This window comes from Ailuropoda melanoleuca, chromosome 1, assembly GCF_002007445.2.
Source record: "Ailuropoda melanoleuca isolate Jingjing chromosome 1, ASM200744v2, whole genome shotgun sequence".
NCBI classification, from domain to species: Eukaryota; Metazoa; Chordata; class Mammalia; order Carnivora; family Ursidae; genus Ailuropoda; species Ailuropoda melanoleuca.
This window is the reverse complement of record NC_048218.1, coordinates 111,750,349-111,768,085: the sequence shown is the minus strand read 5'-3', so window position 1 is coordinate 111,768,085 and position 17,737 is coordinate 111,750,349. Positions and strand designations below refer to the sequence as shown.

Here is a 17,737-nt window from a genome sequence, read left to right as displayed (position 1 = left end):
TCTGTGACAGCCCACCCAGGTGGTAATTATTCCATGAAGCTGGTTCCTGCACTCCAGGTTAGAAGGACCACTGCGTGGCCCCAGAGCAGGCAGTGCTGTGGCCTGCAGATCCCACCTTGCCTTCCCCACCTCACTGCACTCTTCTCAAGGACATGGACTGGCGGTCCTTCACCTGTTGGGTCTCGTACCCTCATGTTTACTGTACCAACCATCTATTTATGTACATAGAATGGGCTCAACAGTATGAATCGAAAGGATGAATGTGAGTGTGTGTGTGGCTGTGATTTGCTCGAGGATGCGAAACCGGGTTGTAAGGCCATGAGCATACCATCCCACAATCATCACCGACCTGAAATACTCCAACACACCACAGCAAAGCCAAAGACAAAAACAGGCCCAAACCAGGCTGAAAATTTTAAATGTCTATATCCCCCAATTGGGGGGGGGTGGAAATTTGTGATTAAGCTAAAGTGTTCATGTCATACTCACGAACACCAAATAGCAGGGGAGGGGCGGGGGGGTATATTTCATGAAAGGTTTTGGAGAGATCGTGTTGCGCTGTGTCTCGGTTCAACGTTCAACATCCACTGAACGAAGCCAACTCTAACTTTAAGTCCCCCACTGTTTACAGTTCTAAAAATACACCTCTTGTTTGCTTTCTCCAGTCCCTATTTTGCATGAGGGCTTTCATACATCCTCTGTTTAAATATCCAGGTAAAGATAAACTGTACGATAAAAGCTGGATTGCTGGACCCGAATAATCACAATGATCTCGGCCTTATGAAGGACTCTACTCGGAATGCTTTTAAAAGAAGGCAGTTTGTTTAAAAGTCTCAGTTGTGTGACCATAAGCCCAAAGGTCTTAAGACAAATGTTTAACTCCAAAGGCATAAAATATCTGCATGACTTATAAATGCAGTGACATTTTCAACACTAACATAAGATTTGACCTTTCCTGATCAGTCTTCTGGGATATGGCGTTTTCACAAAGTGAGTTTCTTTTTTCTTCCTGTTTATTGTTCAAAGGCCTGCCTGGAAACACACCCTTCAAGAATACAGTGTCTCAAGGGGTGGAAAAGAATCTCTATGAGCAGAACATCACAGACTGAAGCTCAATCCCATTGCAACCTTTTCAAGAGTTAGAAGATTTGAGTAGGTGCATTTCCTCCCTCGCTCGGTTAAATGGGATCCCTAACGATGCAAGAAAATACCCAAGTTCATTCCAAGAATCAGGTTCAATCAAAGCACATCTCATTTATTCATTGCAGTATAAACACGTTCTTGTGTAACAGGTTTTATGGATTGATTCAACAACAAGCATCACAAAGGATTACACTTTCCATTTTGACAGTGAGACTGTTAGAACTGGGGGGGGGGGGAATTCTAAACCCTAAACTGTAAGAAACCCTAAACTGTAAGAAACGCCAAATCATTCAGCAAAACTCTCCATGATTGGCTGAATCCTGACAAGTTAAAAATATCTCCAGTATCGAATGATATCAGGAAAGACAGATTTTAGTGAAATCGCGCATTAGTAAAGAAATGCGATGGGAAAGTGTTTCCCTTTGGCCACAGGCTCTATTACTCAAACATTTAACTGGATAATCAAATTTTAAAATGAAATTAACCCAAGCCTCCATTGAGGTCTGAGGAAAATGCTATTCAGAGAGGTTTGAGAAGTATCTCGAAGCTCAGAAATGTCTAGCTAGAAACTATTTTCAGTAGTGGATGAAAGAACCTCACACGTTTTGCTATCAGGTACAGAACATCAATTGTCTACAGCCCTTTGAAGCCACACCATGGCACTTTATATCCAAAAATACTAGCACAGTAATTCTGAGAATGGCAGAATTGTTAGAAAATTTTAAAGCGTTTGAAAGTTGATGCTTATTTACTATCATACTGATTTTGCTGGTAAAATTAGGAATAACTAGATTATTTACATCATTGGTTTTAAAACTAGAATGTACCTCAGCATACCAGGAGGCATTAAGAAAACTGAGAAATTAAGAAAAAGAAAATACATCCACATTCTATTTCTTTCCATACCCCCATATTTAAAATCTGTGAAATTTTGGCAAAAGTTTTATAAATGACAGAGTACCCAGTTTAGTTTACTTAATTTTGCTAAAGCGTTCACTGAAAAGCTCCTTAACTCCTATTTTTTAGGAAATATCTTTTGTATGGAAAAAAATGGCAATTTTTACATATCATCCCATATAATATCCAGTATTACAAAAAAATGGGCATTTAAATCCTCGACCTTTTATTCAGGTACACGTGAGCATATCTCGTGATGAAAGAGGACAGAAACAGAAAACAGTCTGAAGTACTATTTCCTAAACAAATCAGTTAGGAAAGTGACTAGCCTTGGCTGCCTCAGTTTCCTTCAAAGTAGAGCGAAATGTTCGGGAATGGACAGTCTGACAACTCCAAAACGTCTCAGGTTGGACTCTGGGTTCATTCGTGCCCGTCACGAAGAAGTTGGCCTCTCCTTGGCTTGACAAAGGGTTAGCCACGTGGGAGGAACTCCCCAAAAATCTACAGAAAACAATCTTCCAGGTTGCTGATTATTAGTCAACAACCACTTGCAAGAGGAAATGAAGGAGAGGAAGGATTTGACCACCAGAAGCCTGACTCCCAGCTCCTCCAAGGTGAGCGGGATCCTTTGATCTTTGAGGATGAGTTGTAACAAAAGCCAAGGTATTATTCCTCTCAGCAACGTCCCCTTCAGTGCTCAGATCGGCAGGTGGGGTGGCTGGTAAGAGCCACGAGGCGCAGCCACGGTGGACTGTGAAGACTTCTGTGGCTCGGTAGTGAAATTAATAAATACCTGAGCGAAATGATGAAAATAACTGTTAAGCTGTAAGGACATCAGACCATCTCTTCTCCACTATTTTAAGAAGGGACATCACCTCAAAGTGCTGCCCAACTTTCCTAAAAAACCACGAGGCTTTCATTCATACCACCCCCTTGGAAACCACCATAAACACGTAAATCCTTTGAGGACACAGCTCGATGCGGGGATGATGGCTAAACCTCCTGGAAATTCGGGATGCCCTGAGCAGGGCTTAAGAAGGAAGGTGGGATTTCACTCTACATCCTGGTACTCGTAAACCAAGCTCTCTGCTTCCCAAAGTCAGCTATGGCTCAGCTCTGCTCCACTGCCCTTAGACATTTTGGGGGGTGAGCACAACGAAGAAGGGAAGGTTAAAGGGGCATGACTTGCCCAGTGAACGCCCCACGTAACTGTGGACAAATGGGAGCCCTACCGATTACGTACCTTGAGTGGATTGCTGACAAGAAGCAAACCTCCTGACATTCACCAACTTATTCAGTAAAACCCGTGATTCATTTAAAGAAAGGACGACCTCAAGAAGTCACCTGGCTAGTTTACAGACGGCCGGCGGCCGGCGAAGGCTTCGAGCACACACCGAAATGCCACTTGCCCAGGCGGTCAAGGTACCATACCTGTTCCAGAGTGGTTTGGGTAATGGAGTAATGTTTGATATTTAGCGAGCTCTTATCGTTCTCTAGAACTCGGAACAGGTCCGCTAAGCACTCCCATTGCTTCGGCACGTGATATTCCAATAAATTAAGGTGCTGCCCCTAAAAGCCAAAACAACGAATTGTGAATTGTATCACGTGATTATCACTCAGGAACACTGTGCTTACCTGATACATAAATCACCGTTTTCTCAAACCACACACCTGAGTGGCAGCTGGAGGGTGGGTCAATTCTGAGAGTCTCCAGCGCATGAGTACAGGGGACGGCGTGGCTGGGACGTGGTCCCCTCAAGGCTGAGTGGCTGTTTTGCCCCTCGTATGCCCCCCGCCCCGCCACAGCGTGGGGAAGCCCTCCCTGGGGGTAAGAAGGCGCCTCGCCCTACTAAGAAGGAGGAAGTCAGCACGGAGGAAGGAGATGCGCCTGAACCCCACTGGGTCTTGAGCAGAGCTCCCTGTTGTCCTCATCAGGAGCCAGCGAGCAACTCGTGGTAAGAGAGGAAATGTTCCCACCCTCATTTTCACAAGTGCAAAGGGGCTAACAGCAAGCGTGTTATCGGACATCTGGAGCAGGACCTGAGCACGAACGCCTGGTCTTGTAGAGTGTGCTTCTTGTCAGTGGGTTTTTACTCAGTGACTCTTGTTGAAATAGGCAATAGGGGCGCCTGGGTAGCACAGCAGTTAAGCATCTGCCTTCGGCTCAGGGCGTGATCCCAGCATTATGGGATCGAGCCCCACATCAGGCTCCTCCGCTATGAGCCTGCTTCTTCCTCTCCCACTCCCCCTGCTTGTGTTCCCTCTCTCGCTGGCTATCTCTATCTCTGTCAAATAAATAAATAAAATCTTTAAAAAAAAAAAAAGAAATAGGCGATAGCTACTTTACAGACGAGACCCTATTTATGATAAACTAGAATCGTGTAGTTATCCAAGCTATTGTAGATGGTGCCTCCAAAATGTTAATGTGCATAGACATCGCCTGGTCACCTCCTTCAATGCGGATTTGGATTCAGTAGGGTGGCTTGAGGTCCTGTAGGTGATACCAGCTCCCCGGGGATGGAGATGCTGCTAGTCCAAGCATCACACTTTGCATCAAGTTATAAAGGATTAGGGTCCCAAGCACAGGGCGCTCTTTGTAAAATAATGCTGCAACCACCAAGTCTAGAAGCCCCACAGCCAATGTCTGGAAGGCATTACCTTTTGCAATCTTCCACCTTGAACAAAACAAGCCATGCAAGGGGGCTGTGCCCATGGGGAGTGTGGGGTACGTAACCACGGTCTGCCCCAGGACACGACAAAGCGGCCAGACAGGCTTGTTATCCTTCACAGCAGCCAAACGATATCCACTGGCCATGCTGTTTGGCGGGGCGGGGGGCGGGGGAGCTACGCTTTGCAACCAGGCCCAGACCGTAGGCAGGATCTCCTAACAGCACAGAATTAAAACAGGGAAAAAGACAAACACACTTATCCAATTTCTTAGGCTGAAAGCAAAGAAGGAATGCAGAATTTCAGCACTACCTTAAACTGGATCCCTGGAAAATGGAGCTTCAAGCAGTCAGAAACCGCGCCATGCAGATTCGTTTCCTGACAAAGCCAAATCTTCACTGAGTAACCATCACCAAACCTGGAAGTCAAATGACACCAAAATACGGTTACAACTATTTGGACTAAGAGGGGGAAATTCTAAGTCCATTTCTGTAGGGATACAGTAAAGGAAAACTATTCCAAATCACGGAAGTCTGCATTTTCAAAAATGTAACACTCAGAAGTCAATTGAAACTCAGTTATGCAGTTTTCTGTAATCCATCAACACAGATGCTGACTTATCTTTTTTTTTTAGTTTTACTTATATAACTTTTTTTAATTTTTAATTTTTATCTATTTTTTATGTAAAGTTCGATGATTCATTAGTTGCATATAACACCCAGTGCACCATGTAATATGTGCCCTCCTTACTACCCATCACCAGACGCTGACTTATCTTTAAGTGCAAAATCAGCAAACCCTGACGTCAATCCCTATTCAGTAAAAGAGAGAAGCTGAAATCGAACGTGAAGCAATGTGCTGAGTTCGAGAAGCCGGAACCGGGCCGCGGACCGACCCTGAGAAGCACTGTGGCTCCCAGGTCCATGATGATTAAGTGTGGCAGGGGAGAGGCAACAGGGAACACAGAAGTAATGAGCCAGGCATCTGCTTCTTCATCGCGTAAAGCAATTCTCCCACCTGTACCCTGACCCTGCAGTGCGATGACCACGGGGAAAGCTGGTCTGGGAGGCTCAGCCCCCACACTGTGGAGCTGTGCACGGCAGCTCCCCCGGTGACCGGACGACCACGCCTCAGGTGATGGCCACACCACAGAGCGATCTCAAAGAGTCACCTGCAAGAATTTAAGGGGTTTCCAAAAACCGCCCATCCCATGGTACTGAGCACATAATAGCATCTCAATAAAGATCTGTGAGAATAAAAACAAAGACATGAACACATCATGATGACAGCAGTCTGTGTCGATTTTGCTCATTGATATATCTCTCCTAAGTACCTAGAACTAATAACTGGGAGTTGAATGAATGAATGAATGGAAAGAACAGATCGCATGCCCAGACCTTTATAAGCACCTCATTTACTTAAACATTTCACACGTTGACGGTCCAATCACTTTTCTTCAGGTGAATGTATCTGGTGCAGAAGGAGGCCCGAGATAATGTGACTTTGCTCATTGACTCGAAGCATCCCGAGATCCTAGTCCGGGTTCTGACTCCCTGCTCCTGCTCTGATTTCAAATTTCCCCCAAGATGGGAGTGTGGCCCCAACCTCTCCCGTCCTTCGGGGCTGATGGTCTCAGATCCACTTGCGGCTGAGAGGTTGTTGAGGACGTTGATAAAATGTGGATGAAAAGAGGCAGAAAGCATCCTGGCGCTTCTCCCAAACTGCCTGGAAGGGTTTCTGAAGGACGTGTGCATCTTGAACACTCCTCTGCTCAGGAGCAGGGGTCCCACGCTGTGCTGCCCACTAACCCGGCCCATCCCACCCCGTCTTCACCACAGCCTCCCCCTCCTGGGGGTGTGTTCCCACGTCTCATGTGGGGAGGACACTGAGGTCCGGACGGCTGCAGACACGTGGGTCCGCCGAGCCGTGGGTCCTGTCTGCACGTGAAGTTGCATCCTGGGGGCACAGATGAGCACGGAGCGTGTTTCTGGTCTGGCAGCCATTATGTCTGACGGCGTCTGTTATGCCGACGCTGAGCCCGGATGGCCGGCTGGGTTGGAATGCACCCCCTCCCTCCACATACCAGATGTGGGACCCGGGAGCCATGTGTGTCTGATAAGGGTGCCAGACAACTGAATGATTTCCTTGGAAACCCTCCGGGGCCGCGTCTGGCATGGAGCAAGTAAGTAAACAGATACCCAGTCCAATTGAATTTCTGCACAGGATACAATCCAAATGGAAGAACACTTTGGCGTGAGGAAGTTCACGTTTCTTCAGGAAACACAGATGAAAGCAGACGAACCAATGAGAACGTGGATCAGAAGCGTGTACGACATAAAGCACAAAGGTGGGAGGGGACGGTGCGCACAGAGGACCTCACTCTTCCACGCACGCAGGGTCCATGTGCACCATTAGCACAAACTGCAGCCCCGTGGGCCTACTTTGCTAATGCATTTTGAAAAACTCATGCTAAATTCTAATCGCTATCTAATAAATTCTCACTATGCACATATACACATTAATATTGAAAATTCTTTCAAAATGAAGTTTCATCAGATCTAAGCCACTTCTGGCTTTACTCTAGACGATGTGAAATATGAAGCTCTTTAAGGAAAGAAAAAACCCCACCAGAAAATGTTCCTGAGATAGGCTGGCAAGTGTCTCAGGATCTCTCTGGAGTCGTCAAGACTCCTGGACAGAAAGTTACAGAAGCAGGTCATCTTCAAATACTAGGAGAATCTTTGTAGATGAGCGAATTCATTTACGATGCAAGAATCTAATTGACCTTATCTTTACTTTCTCCTTTCTGCCTATAACCTACACATTTACGCCAACGATCTAAGTTCCACAAGGGATGTATTTGATTTGTGCACTTTCCAGTCTAAAAGCTTTCAAAGTGGCCAAAGGTCCTTCATTTACATATGCCGTCATCGGTCCTACGTGGCTCAGCATCATGTCCGCGTCACGCGCACGGTCACGATCACAGAAAGATAAATAAAGCCCGTTATCTGCTGGCAAAGGTGCCTGTAACACTTATGTGTTTGGCCGCTGTTTGTGATACACTTTGGTTCACAGACACTGAGTGTAATACACGTAACCGGTGTTGAAATACAAGAACAAACAGTGTGCCGGTGGGTAACAGACACGCATATGCAGGTTCAAGAGCCAGACGTCAGAGTCCAGTGAGCGAGCGAGGACGGTGGGAGGCGGACGGCTGTGTGAGCACCTGACTGAGCTAGAAGCTTCCTCGTCACCTCGTCAGGGTCCACGAGGTGATCCTGCCCACAGAGGAAGCCAAGAGCACTGGGCACACGCGTTCCATCATGAGGCACTGAGCACCGTTGCTCCATTTCATCCCCAAGGACCCCGATGTGGCTACATCTGTCCCTATTTTACAAAAGTGAAATGGGATAGAGAGGAGGTCAGGTGACATGCTCAAGGTGACACAGCGGCCAGGAATGGAGGACGCCACAGCCCCAACCCCGGTCAGCAGGGCGCCAAACCGGCATGGGCCGGGGTCCTGTGTCACGGTCCACACACCTGCGTTCTTTATAGCTCCACTTTCACGCCAAGTACCCTGTTGTGCTTGCACAGCCACCATGTGCCCATAACACAACAGATGGCACTTCTTTAGAAGATGTGGGACTTGGAAACCCAAAGAGTTGGGAGACTGCTTGTTGTCACACAGCTCGTTCTGGCAGAGACAGGCAGCAAGCCGTCTTACCCTGAAACCCTGTCCCTTCATCATGGCGGCCTTTCTTACTTCAGCCCCAGTCAAGTTTGGTCCAGAAAACATTCTAATCACTGCCTGTGCCGATCGGAATGGTTGCAAGGAGGGACGATCGAAGGCATCTGCATGAAGACAGCGTCTGACAAATAAATTAGGGGCAGTGTTCGGCAGCTGACACCAGCACTCCTCCCAGGGGACGAACGGTCCTGGCAAAGAACTTCCACAGACTTCTGAGTTTAAAAGAAAGATCTGGGTGGGCCGATGACACGGCCTCACAGTAAAGAGAAGCTTGGCCCACGTCAACACACCTCTGTCCATGAAACCTTCCCTCTCTGGCCAGGGTGTGCCTTTCCTAAATGACTCCGCCAGCCCAAGGCCCCGTTGAGCCCCTAGGGGATCGGGTCGCCCTTCCCTTGTGCACCCAGGGGTGCACGCATCCCTCTTGTCCATCAGCTGTCACAGCAGAGCTCCCTGAGGCCGGGAGCCCAGTTCCTGTTCGATGAATTAACGAATGCATGAAGTCCCTTGTTAGAGTCTGATTTCATAACACCAGTATTGCTCTATATATTTCCATCGCTTTTTCCTTTCTTCCTGGAATAACTGGAAGGGATCGTCTGGAAGCATGCAGCAAGAGCCACATCAGCTGGAGGGGTAGAGAAGTGGCCTCATCTTCAGCATGGTAGCATTTCGCCTGACAAACAAGTCCCGCAGACAGGGCTGAGGTTACAGCTGTAAGACCAGCTCTCTTATTTAGTCTCCTGCGTGTTTTCATGATGGCTGAACATCTTTGTTCATTTCAGAAAGACCCCAGAATCTAGGTAGATAAACCACACCTTTTGTAAAGCTGACAATATATGAGCGATTGTCTAGATCTCCCAATCCTGACAAATAGGCATTTCTTCCTTATTTCCCTTTTCATTTCTGAAAAGAACATTGGAATATAAATGGAGCCATTACCCATGAAGCTGAAATCCCCTCACCACGATTTCCATTCTCAGTAATGGAAGACAATGCCTGCTAAACACAGAAGGATCCAGAAAATTTCTTCCTTGTTGAAACGAGTTATTTATGTGATTCTGATTAACAGAATAACAAAAGTTCCCCAATAGGTAATAATCCTCCTGCATAAAAGCAGGGGTCTAGAAGACAGCTACCCAAATTATTTCAATGAGCACGTTGGGTCAATTTCCAATTAGTATTTTCTTTCTGTGTTTCCAAAAGCCACATAAGCAATCTGGAAACAAACAGAAAACAAACAAGAAGGAACTCCTGTGATCTTATCCTTCTGTAGGGCTCCAAGCACGGCCCCATTAAATCTCTGTAAGAGAACACAGACCCTAAAATGAAAATCCTATGGGGGCTCCATCACTTAAGCGTCTACATTTGGCTTAGGTCATGATCCTGGAGTCCTGGGATCGAGTCCTGTGTCAGGCTCCCTGCTCAGTGGAGAACCTGCTTCTCCCTCTCCCTCTGCCCTCCCCCCTGCTTGTGCGCGCTCTCTCTCTCTCTCTCTCGCAAAGAAATAGATAAAATCTTTAAAAAAAATTAAAGTCCTACAAAGTAGCACATTTTCCTAAAGGAAATAAAATCCAACTCCTGATTATCAAAGAGAATGGAATTTCTGGGAGTTGGGTGTCCGTCCATCTGGGGTGGCGTAAGTTATGAGAAGGGTAGGGAAGTTTCTAGCAGCTAACTGATGTCTTGCCACATCTGATGTCATAATGTGGCCAACACTGGGGCTCTCGCTGCTGTGAGAGGCAGCCACCCAGCTGGTGTCACACCCACAGGTACCCGGAGAGGCGGCGGGAACAGAGGCAGCCAGTCTCGTTCAGGTTTGTCTCCATGAGCTCAGCAACGTAATTAAGCAAACATTCCAGGGAAGCAGACGGGGCCGCTAGTTCCTGGCTTGATGAGCACTGCCCAGAGAGAGGCCTCGAGGCCCTGCCAGGTGAGATGTGGGTGAGATGTGGGTGAGGAGGACCACACCACCATCAGCACGGGGAGCCTTCGCAGCCAGACACTCGCCCAGCTGCTCCAGTGCAGAGAGTACGGCTTCGCGGAGCACTGTGGTGGAGGGGAGGTTCCGCTGCAGACACACAAGCAAACACACTTCTCCGTGGGGCTGTGATCTGGGGGCGATGGCCCTTTTGGAATGCGTGAGTAAAGCTTTTCCGCATTCAGTTTCAGAGGATTCCCAAATAATTTCTATGGACTCCAGTTGGACCCCACGTAGCCCAGTCTTTAAAATAATAATAGAAGGATAAGAACAATGAATGGTTTTCTTAGCAGAGAGGAACTGCTCTTAGGAGCACCTCCCTCCCCTTGTTGAGAAGACATCTCCGTAACACAGATTCCAGCCTGAAGTCTCTGGCACCGAAATGTGGCTGGGACTTCCCTGCTGGACCCCAGGGTGGGCACGTATCGGCAGCCCAGGGAGGCAGGAGAGCAACAGTAGAGGGTGCGGGGTGGGCCAGGTGGATGGAATGTTCTGTGAAGACCTCCTTCCCGGCTCCACATCCCACGTACATCAGGAAACTGACTAAGTTCACAGAATACTTGAGAGAACGATGTTGACGACACTGTGGACAATAAGAGGGGCCACAGCTGGACTGACCCGGCTCCTACACCAGACAGCAGGTGGGACCCTGCAGGTGCAAAGGGCACACGGGTGACCTAACCTAACCTGCCAGGAATTGACAGAACCCTCATGGGCATTAAAGCGGACCGGTCTTCCTAGGTCTCCCATGGGCAGTGCGGACCCCAAGGATGAATCCACAAAACAGTGACTATTTTCCTAGTGTTACGCTGGACCGCTCGAACCACAGATCAAAACCAGATGATCTATGAAAAGCACATGCCAACGGGGACCAGCTTCTCACGATACATGGTGTGGGTGGGTGTGTGGATGTAAGGCGACTCCCTGCTTTCTCTGTAAACAATTTGTTGGAGGGATTTCCTAGATGGAGTCTCATCAAAAGATGTACTTGCCCTCATGTAATGTCACTTAATCACTCCAATATGCTTTTATAAGCAAGAACATTAAACTATAAACAGGTACACTGGCGGGAGGGGGGTGGGGGCGTTAGGAAACCAGATGTTTCAAAAGCCCTCAGGAACAATCAGCGTGAACAGCCCACCGTAAGGTCACAGTCATTTTGGGTGTAGGTGTAAAACCAGCATGAAGTGGATGCAATGGATGTTTTTGAAAACGGATGGCCGGACTTCTGGCAGGATGGTGCGAAAAGCTCCACAAACCCATTCCTTAGCAAAAATGATAATAATTATCAAAGGCAACCATTTAAAATCTCTGGAAATGAGGACACCTGGGTAGCTCAGTTGGTGAAGCAGCTGCCTTCAGCTCAGGTCATGATCTCGGGGTCCTGGGATCGAGCCCTGCGTTGGGCTCCCTGCTCAGCGGGGAGTCTGCTCCTTTCTCTGCCCCTGCACGTGATCTCTCTCTCTCTCTCCCAAAAAAAGCTAGTGAAATTGACTAAGGAGAGAGATTCTGTGGTATCTGATGTGAGACCTGCTCTCTGACTGCTACCCCCAGCCCAGCAAGACAGAAACCCCACAGCAGACAGTGCCTACAAAACACACAGTACGTCCCCTGGCTTCCTTGTCCTGTTGGAGGGCTCTCTTCCTGGCAGGAGCAGAGTGTCACCATTTCCCCTCCTGCCCCCCTCCCCCGGTACCTATTGTTAAAGCTGAATTCCAGAAAGTTCAACAGGTTGTGGGGGCGTCCTTCTTCTGCCCAGCCCTCATGCATGGCAGAGGCTCTCATCTGGGACAACTGGGGGGAAAGGAGAGGAAGGACAGCCCCTTCCTCTGGCTCATGAAGCAGGCGCTCCACGCCTGGAGAGCATGCTGAAGAGGACCTGAGGCTCACGTCTGCCCTGGGGCATGACGCACGCAGTTCCTGAACAAGGTGTCACTCAGAGAGAAGCACACCTCTGTCCCCATGCCCAGTTCCAGAGCCCAGCCGTGGCTCGGAGACTCTGCCCTGGAGGAGAAGCAGGCCATAGGGCAGGTGATTTCCAATCTCATCCCAAAGGACTGGCCCTGTTTGCAGCAAAGCATGGAGAAGTTCAAGCCTAAGGGCCCTCTCAAATCAGCAGAGGGTGTGGTGAAAGGCCAGGGGGAGAAATGGGTCCATGAACTGCAGACACAGGCAAACTGTAGGCCAGCTGGTTTGCAGGAAAGAGAGCATTGGAAGAAGCCTTCCTGAGGTCAGAGCAAATCTCAAACACTGGCCTTGGGAAGCATCAGTTCAAAGAAGCCCAAATTACGGGTGCCTGGGTGGCTCATTCCATTAAGCATCTGACTCTCAGTTTTGGCTCAGGTCATGATCTCAGGGTCATGAGATTGAGCCCTGCATCAGGCTTCACAGCACAGAGTCTGCTTGAAATTCTTTGTTTCTCTCCCTCTGCTCCTCCCCAACTCTCTCTCTGTAAAATAAATAAATAAAATCCTTTAAAAAAAAATAAAAGCCTTAATTTGATTGGATTAGGCTGTGGAGCAACTTATGTCTCAGGACATTGCTGAAACCAACAGAACAGTCGGTCAGAGATCAGTGACGCTAACCACTCGCTGTGGTCAAGAGGTGAGGCAGAAAGCCAGGCCCAAAGCACCATCACCCCGGGTGACTGTGGGCACACCCTGGGCAGCCCCCCAGGGGAGCATCATCAGAGGGTTCACCCCGTGCAGGGGGCAGAAACAGGCTGCACTAAAACTACCTGAATAGTCACTGAACACAGAAACAAGCAGGAAACCATAGCAAGCCCCAGCGGTGGGAGGCCAGTGCCCGGAATTGCTGCAGTACATCGTCAAAATGCCCGGTTTCTGATAAAAAATGATGAGACATATACGGAAACAGGAAAGAATGACCTATATGCCAGAAAAAAAAAATGCAAAAGAGAAACTGCTTGTGAAAGCAGCCAGATGTTGGACTAACAAAGACCACAAAGTAGTGATTATAAATATGTCAAAAGAACTAAAAGAAACCATGATTAAAGAAGCCAAAAGAAGGTATGATGATAGTGTCCCATCAACTAGAGACTAGCAGCAAAGAGACAGAAATTATGAAAAAGACCCATATGGAAATTCGGGAGTTGAATAATAGAACTGAAATAAAAACTCACTCAAGAGACTCAAGAGTTTGGGGGCGCCTGGGTGGCACAGAGGTTAAGTGTCTGCCTTCGGCTCAGGGCGTGATCCCAGCGTTAATGGGATTGAACCCCACATCAGGCTCCTCTGCTATGAGCCTGCTTCTTCCTCTCCCACTCCCCCTGCTTGTGTTCCCTCTCTCACTGGCTGTCACTATCTCTGTCAAATAAATAAATAAAATCTTTAAAAAAAAAAAAAGAGGGACTCAAGAGTTTGACTTTGCAAAGGGAAGAATTAGTAAGCTCAAAGATAGAGATTATGTGACCCAAAAACAGACAAGAAAAAAGGGCAGAGGCTCAGAGAAGTGTAGGACACCGTAAACAAAATTAACAGTTGACTTCTCATCAGAAATACTGGAGACCAGAAGCCATTGAAATGTGACCATTTAATAACACTTAACATTGAAAGTGCTTGGAAAAAAACCCCACAAAACCCAAAAAATTGCCAACCAAGAATCTTATGTCCAGAAATGTTATTTTTCAAAACGAAGGCAAAATAAAAACATTTCCTGATAAAAATGGAGAGACTGTAATTGGAAGACCCACCATCCAAGAAGTACTGAACTAAGAACTTATTTCAGCCTTCAGGTAGGTGACCTCCAGACAGTAATTCAAATCCACATGAAAAAAACAGTACAAGTAAAAGTAACTATGCAATTATAACAGACAGTAAAAACGCACACCCTTTCTCCTTTCTTCTCTTAGGGGATTGTAGAAGCAATTATATTAACAATACGCAGCTGTATTATTGGGCCTTTGACATCCAGGAATGTAATAAACTTGCCAGTAATAGACCAAAGGAACTGAGAGAAAGACAAGCTGTGTCCGATGAAGAGAAGAGTTCCATATGGTAACTTCGATCCACAGGAAAAAAAGACAAGAGCCAGAAATGTTACATAAGGAAGTTAATATAACAAAGGCTATAAATATATACTTGGTCTCCTTTTTTGTAACAGCTCCTTTAAAAGAGACAAAAATAACATGCAGTAATAATTACAGTAACGTATTCTTGGGTCGGTAACACTGATAAGTGTTAGGTGTCTAACATAATAACAGCAAGAGGCAGGAAAGTGATCCGGATCATTTCCGTATCTCACTGGAACTCGGTTAACTTAACTCTAAAGCTAATTCTGATGAGTCAGGATGTACATGGTAAGCCCCAAGAGCATCCACTAAGGATATAACCAAAACCATAGGGATAGTAGAAAAATGGCTAAGAAATTAAGATGCTATTAGAAAATATTAGAAAATATTCACGTAATGCAAAAAAAAAAAGCAGTAAAAGAGAAACAATGAAAGAAAAGCAACACAAGACCTATAGAAACCAAAGGTGAAAGGGCAAGTCTAACTAATAACAATAATCCAACTCTATCAATAATCAATAATCAATCAATAATGTTAAATGTGAATGGATTAAATGATCAAATAAAAAGCCGAGATCGTTAGACCAAAAAAGATCCAAAAATATGCCACCTATATGAGACACGCTCAGAATTCAAAGATATAGACAGACTGAAAGTAAAAGGCTAGAAAAAGATGTTATACAAACAGCAACATCAACAAAGCTGGAATGGCGATACTAACACGATGGAAAGTAGACTTTAAAACAAAAAATTTACTGAAGGAGAAAGGAGATTTTACAGTGATAAAAAGTTAATCCATCAAGAAAATATAACAATTATACTCATATCTGTACCTAAGAACAGAGCACCAAAAATACATGAAGAAAAAGCAGGCAGAACTGAAGGCAGACATGCACAATTTACTAACAATATTGGCTAGAACAACCTGGAAAAAGATTAACGAGGAAATAGCACACTTTAACAACCCATTATAAGCCAACAACACTTAAAAAGCACCTACAGAGCTCTCTACCAAACAACAGAAGAATGAATATTATTTTCAAGTGCGCACAGAACATTCTCCAGGATAGACCATACAGTAGGCCATAAAACAAACTGCAGTAAACTTAAAAGGATAAAAATAGTATCCAAGATCTACAAAGAACTTCTCAAACTCAATACACAGGAAACAAATACTCAAATCAAAAAATGGGCAGAATATATGAACAGACAGTTTTCCAATGAAGACATACAAATGGCTAACAGACACATGAAAAAATATTCAAAATCATCAGCCATCAGGGAAATTCAAATCAAAACCACATTGAGATACCACTTTACGCCAGTTAGAATGGCAAAAATTGACAAGGCAGGAAACAATAAATGTTGGAGAGGATGTGGAAAAAGGCGATCCCTCTTACATTGTTGGTGGGAATGCAAGTTGGTACAGCCATTTTGGAAAACAGTGTGGACTTCCCTTAAAAAGTTAAGAATTGGCTACCCTATGATCCAGCAATTGCACTAGTGGGTATTTACTCCAAAGATACAGATGTAGTGAAGAGAAGGGCCATATGCATCCCAATGTTCATAGCAGCATTGTCCACGAGAGCCAAATTGTGGAAGGAGCCGAGATGCCCTTCAACAGATGACTGGATTAAGAAGATGTGGTCCATTTATACAATGGAATATTACTCCAGCCATCAGAAAGAACAATTATACAACATTTGCAGCAAAGTGGACGGGACTGGAGGAGATTATGCTAAGTGAAATAAGTCAAGCAGAGAAAGACAATTATCATATGGTTTCACTCATTTATGGAACATAAGAAATAGGAAGATCGGTAGGAGAAGGAAGGGAAGAATGAAGGGGGGTAAACAGAAGGGGGAATGAACCATGAGAGACTGTGGACTCTGGGAAATAAACTGAGGGCTTCAGAGGGGCAGGGGTGGGGGAATGGGATAGACCGGTGATGGGTATTAAGGAGGACACGTGTTGCATGGTGCACTGGGTGTTATACGCAAATAATGAATCATGGAACTTTACATCAAAAACTAAGGATATACTGTATGGTGACTAACATAACATAATAAAAAATTATTATAAAAAATAAAAATAATATTAAGTACATTCTCTGATAATGAGGGAATGAAATTAGAAGTTTCAGAAAAACTTTGGACAACTAACAAATGAATTAAACAAAATCCCCTAAATAATCAATAAGTCAAAGAATAAGTCACAAGGAAAATTATAAACTGCTTTGAGATAAATGGAAATGAAAACTCAAAACACCAAATGTCTGGGGTGCAGGTAAAGCAGCAGTTAGAGGGAGACTTATAGTTTCAAATAACTATATTTAAAAGTAAGAAAGATCACAAAACAAGAACCTATTCTACCATCTAAGGCACTGGTAAAAGAAGGGCAAACTAAACTTAAAATAAGAAGGGAGGAAATAATGCATATTAGAGTGGAATTTAATGAGATAGAGAACAGAAAAGCAATGGATAAAATCCGTACAACTAAAAACCTAGTTCTTGAAAATAATCAGCAAGATTGACAACCGTTTACTTAGATTGACCAAGCAAAAAAGACTCATAATTGTAATCCAATATATTATATAAATCAGGTGAAATGGACACATTCCTAGAAAAATAAAACCTACTAAAACTGACTCAGGGATACAAAAACTATATAACTAGACCTATAGCAAGTAAAGTGAGGTAATTAGTCATTTAAAAACTACTAGTAAAGAAAATGCCAGACCCAAATGGCTTCACTAGTGAACTCTAACAAACATTTTAAGAAAAACGAATAACAATTTTAAAATTTTTAAATTTTTAAAGATTTCTTCCAAAAGAAGAAATTTCTTCTTTACAAATTCTTCCAAATTATAGAAAAGGAAGCAATACTTGTGAACGACAAAAACTACAGACCAGTATCTCTTATGAACACGGACACAAAAATGCTCAACAAAACACTAACAAATTGAATATGGCAACATAAAAAAGAGAGAGCGAGAGAGAGAACTATCTCATGACCCAGCAGGATTTATCCCAGGGATGCAAGGTTGGTTTAACATTTGAAAATCAGCTAATGTCACACACCATGATTATCTGAATTGGTGCAGAGAAAGTATCTAATAAAATCCAACACTTTTTAATGATAAAAACACTCAAGGAATAGGAATAGAAGAAAAGTTATTCAACTGATAAAGGACACTGAGGAAAACCCATCAATAACATAATACTTCATGATGAAAAACTGGGGCTTTCTTCCTAAAAACAGGACAAGATGAGTGT

The 17,737-nt window shown here is 45.0% G+C and overlaps 1 protein-coding gene across 3 annotated transcripts in view; it reads right to left on the bottom strand.

Moving 5' to 3' along the window:
* Window positions 1-1,229: 1,229 nt before the first annotated feature.
* The window catches only part of ABCA13 (ATP binding cassette subfamily A member 13), a 384,829-nt gene continuing 368,321 nt past the window's right edge, over window positions 1,230-17,737 (bottom strand). For all 3 annotated transcript variants that reach the window (XM_034665342.1, XM_034665320.1, XM_034665331.1), the window contains 3 exons: window positions 5,020-5,125; window positions 3,472-3,609; window positions 1,230-2,833 (listed from right to left, as the gene is read on the bottom strand). In XM_034665342.1, the coding sequence (XP_034521233.1) occupies window positions 2,738-2,833; window positions 3,472-3,609; window positions 5,020-5,125 (340 nt within the window). In that variant the 3' untranslated portion in view covers window positions 1,230-2,737. The remainder of the gene's footprint in view (window positions 2,834-3,471; window positions 3,610-5,019; window positions 5,126-17,737) is intronic.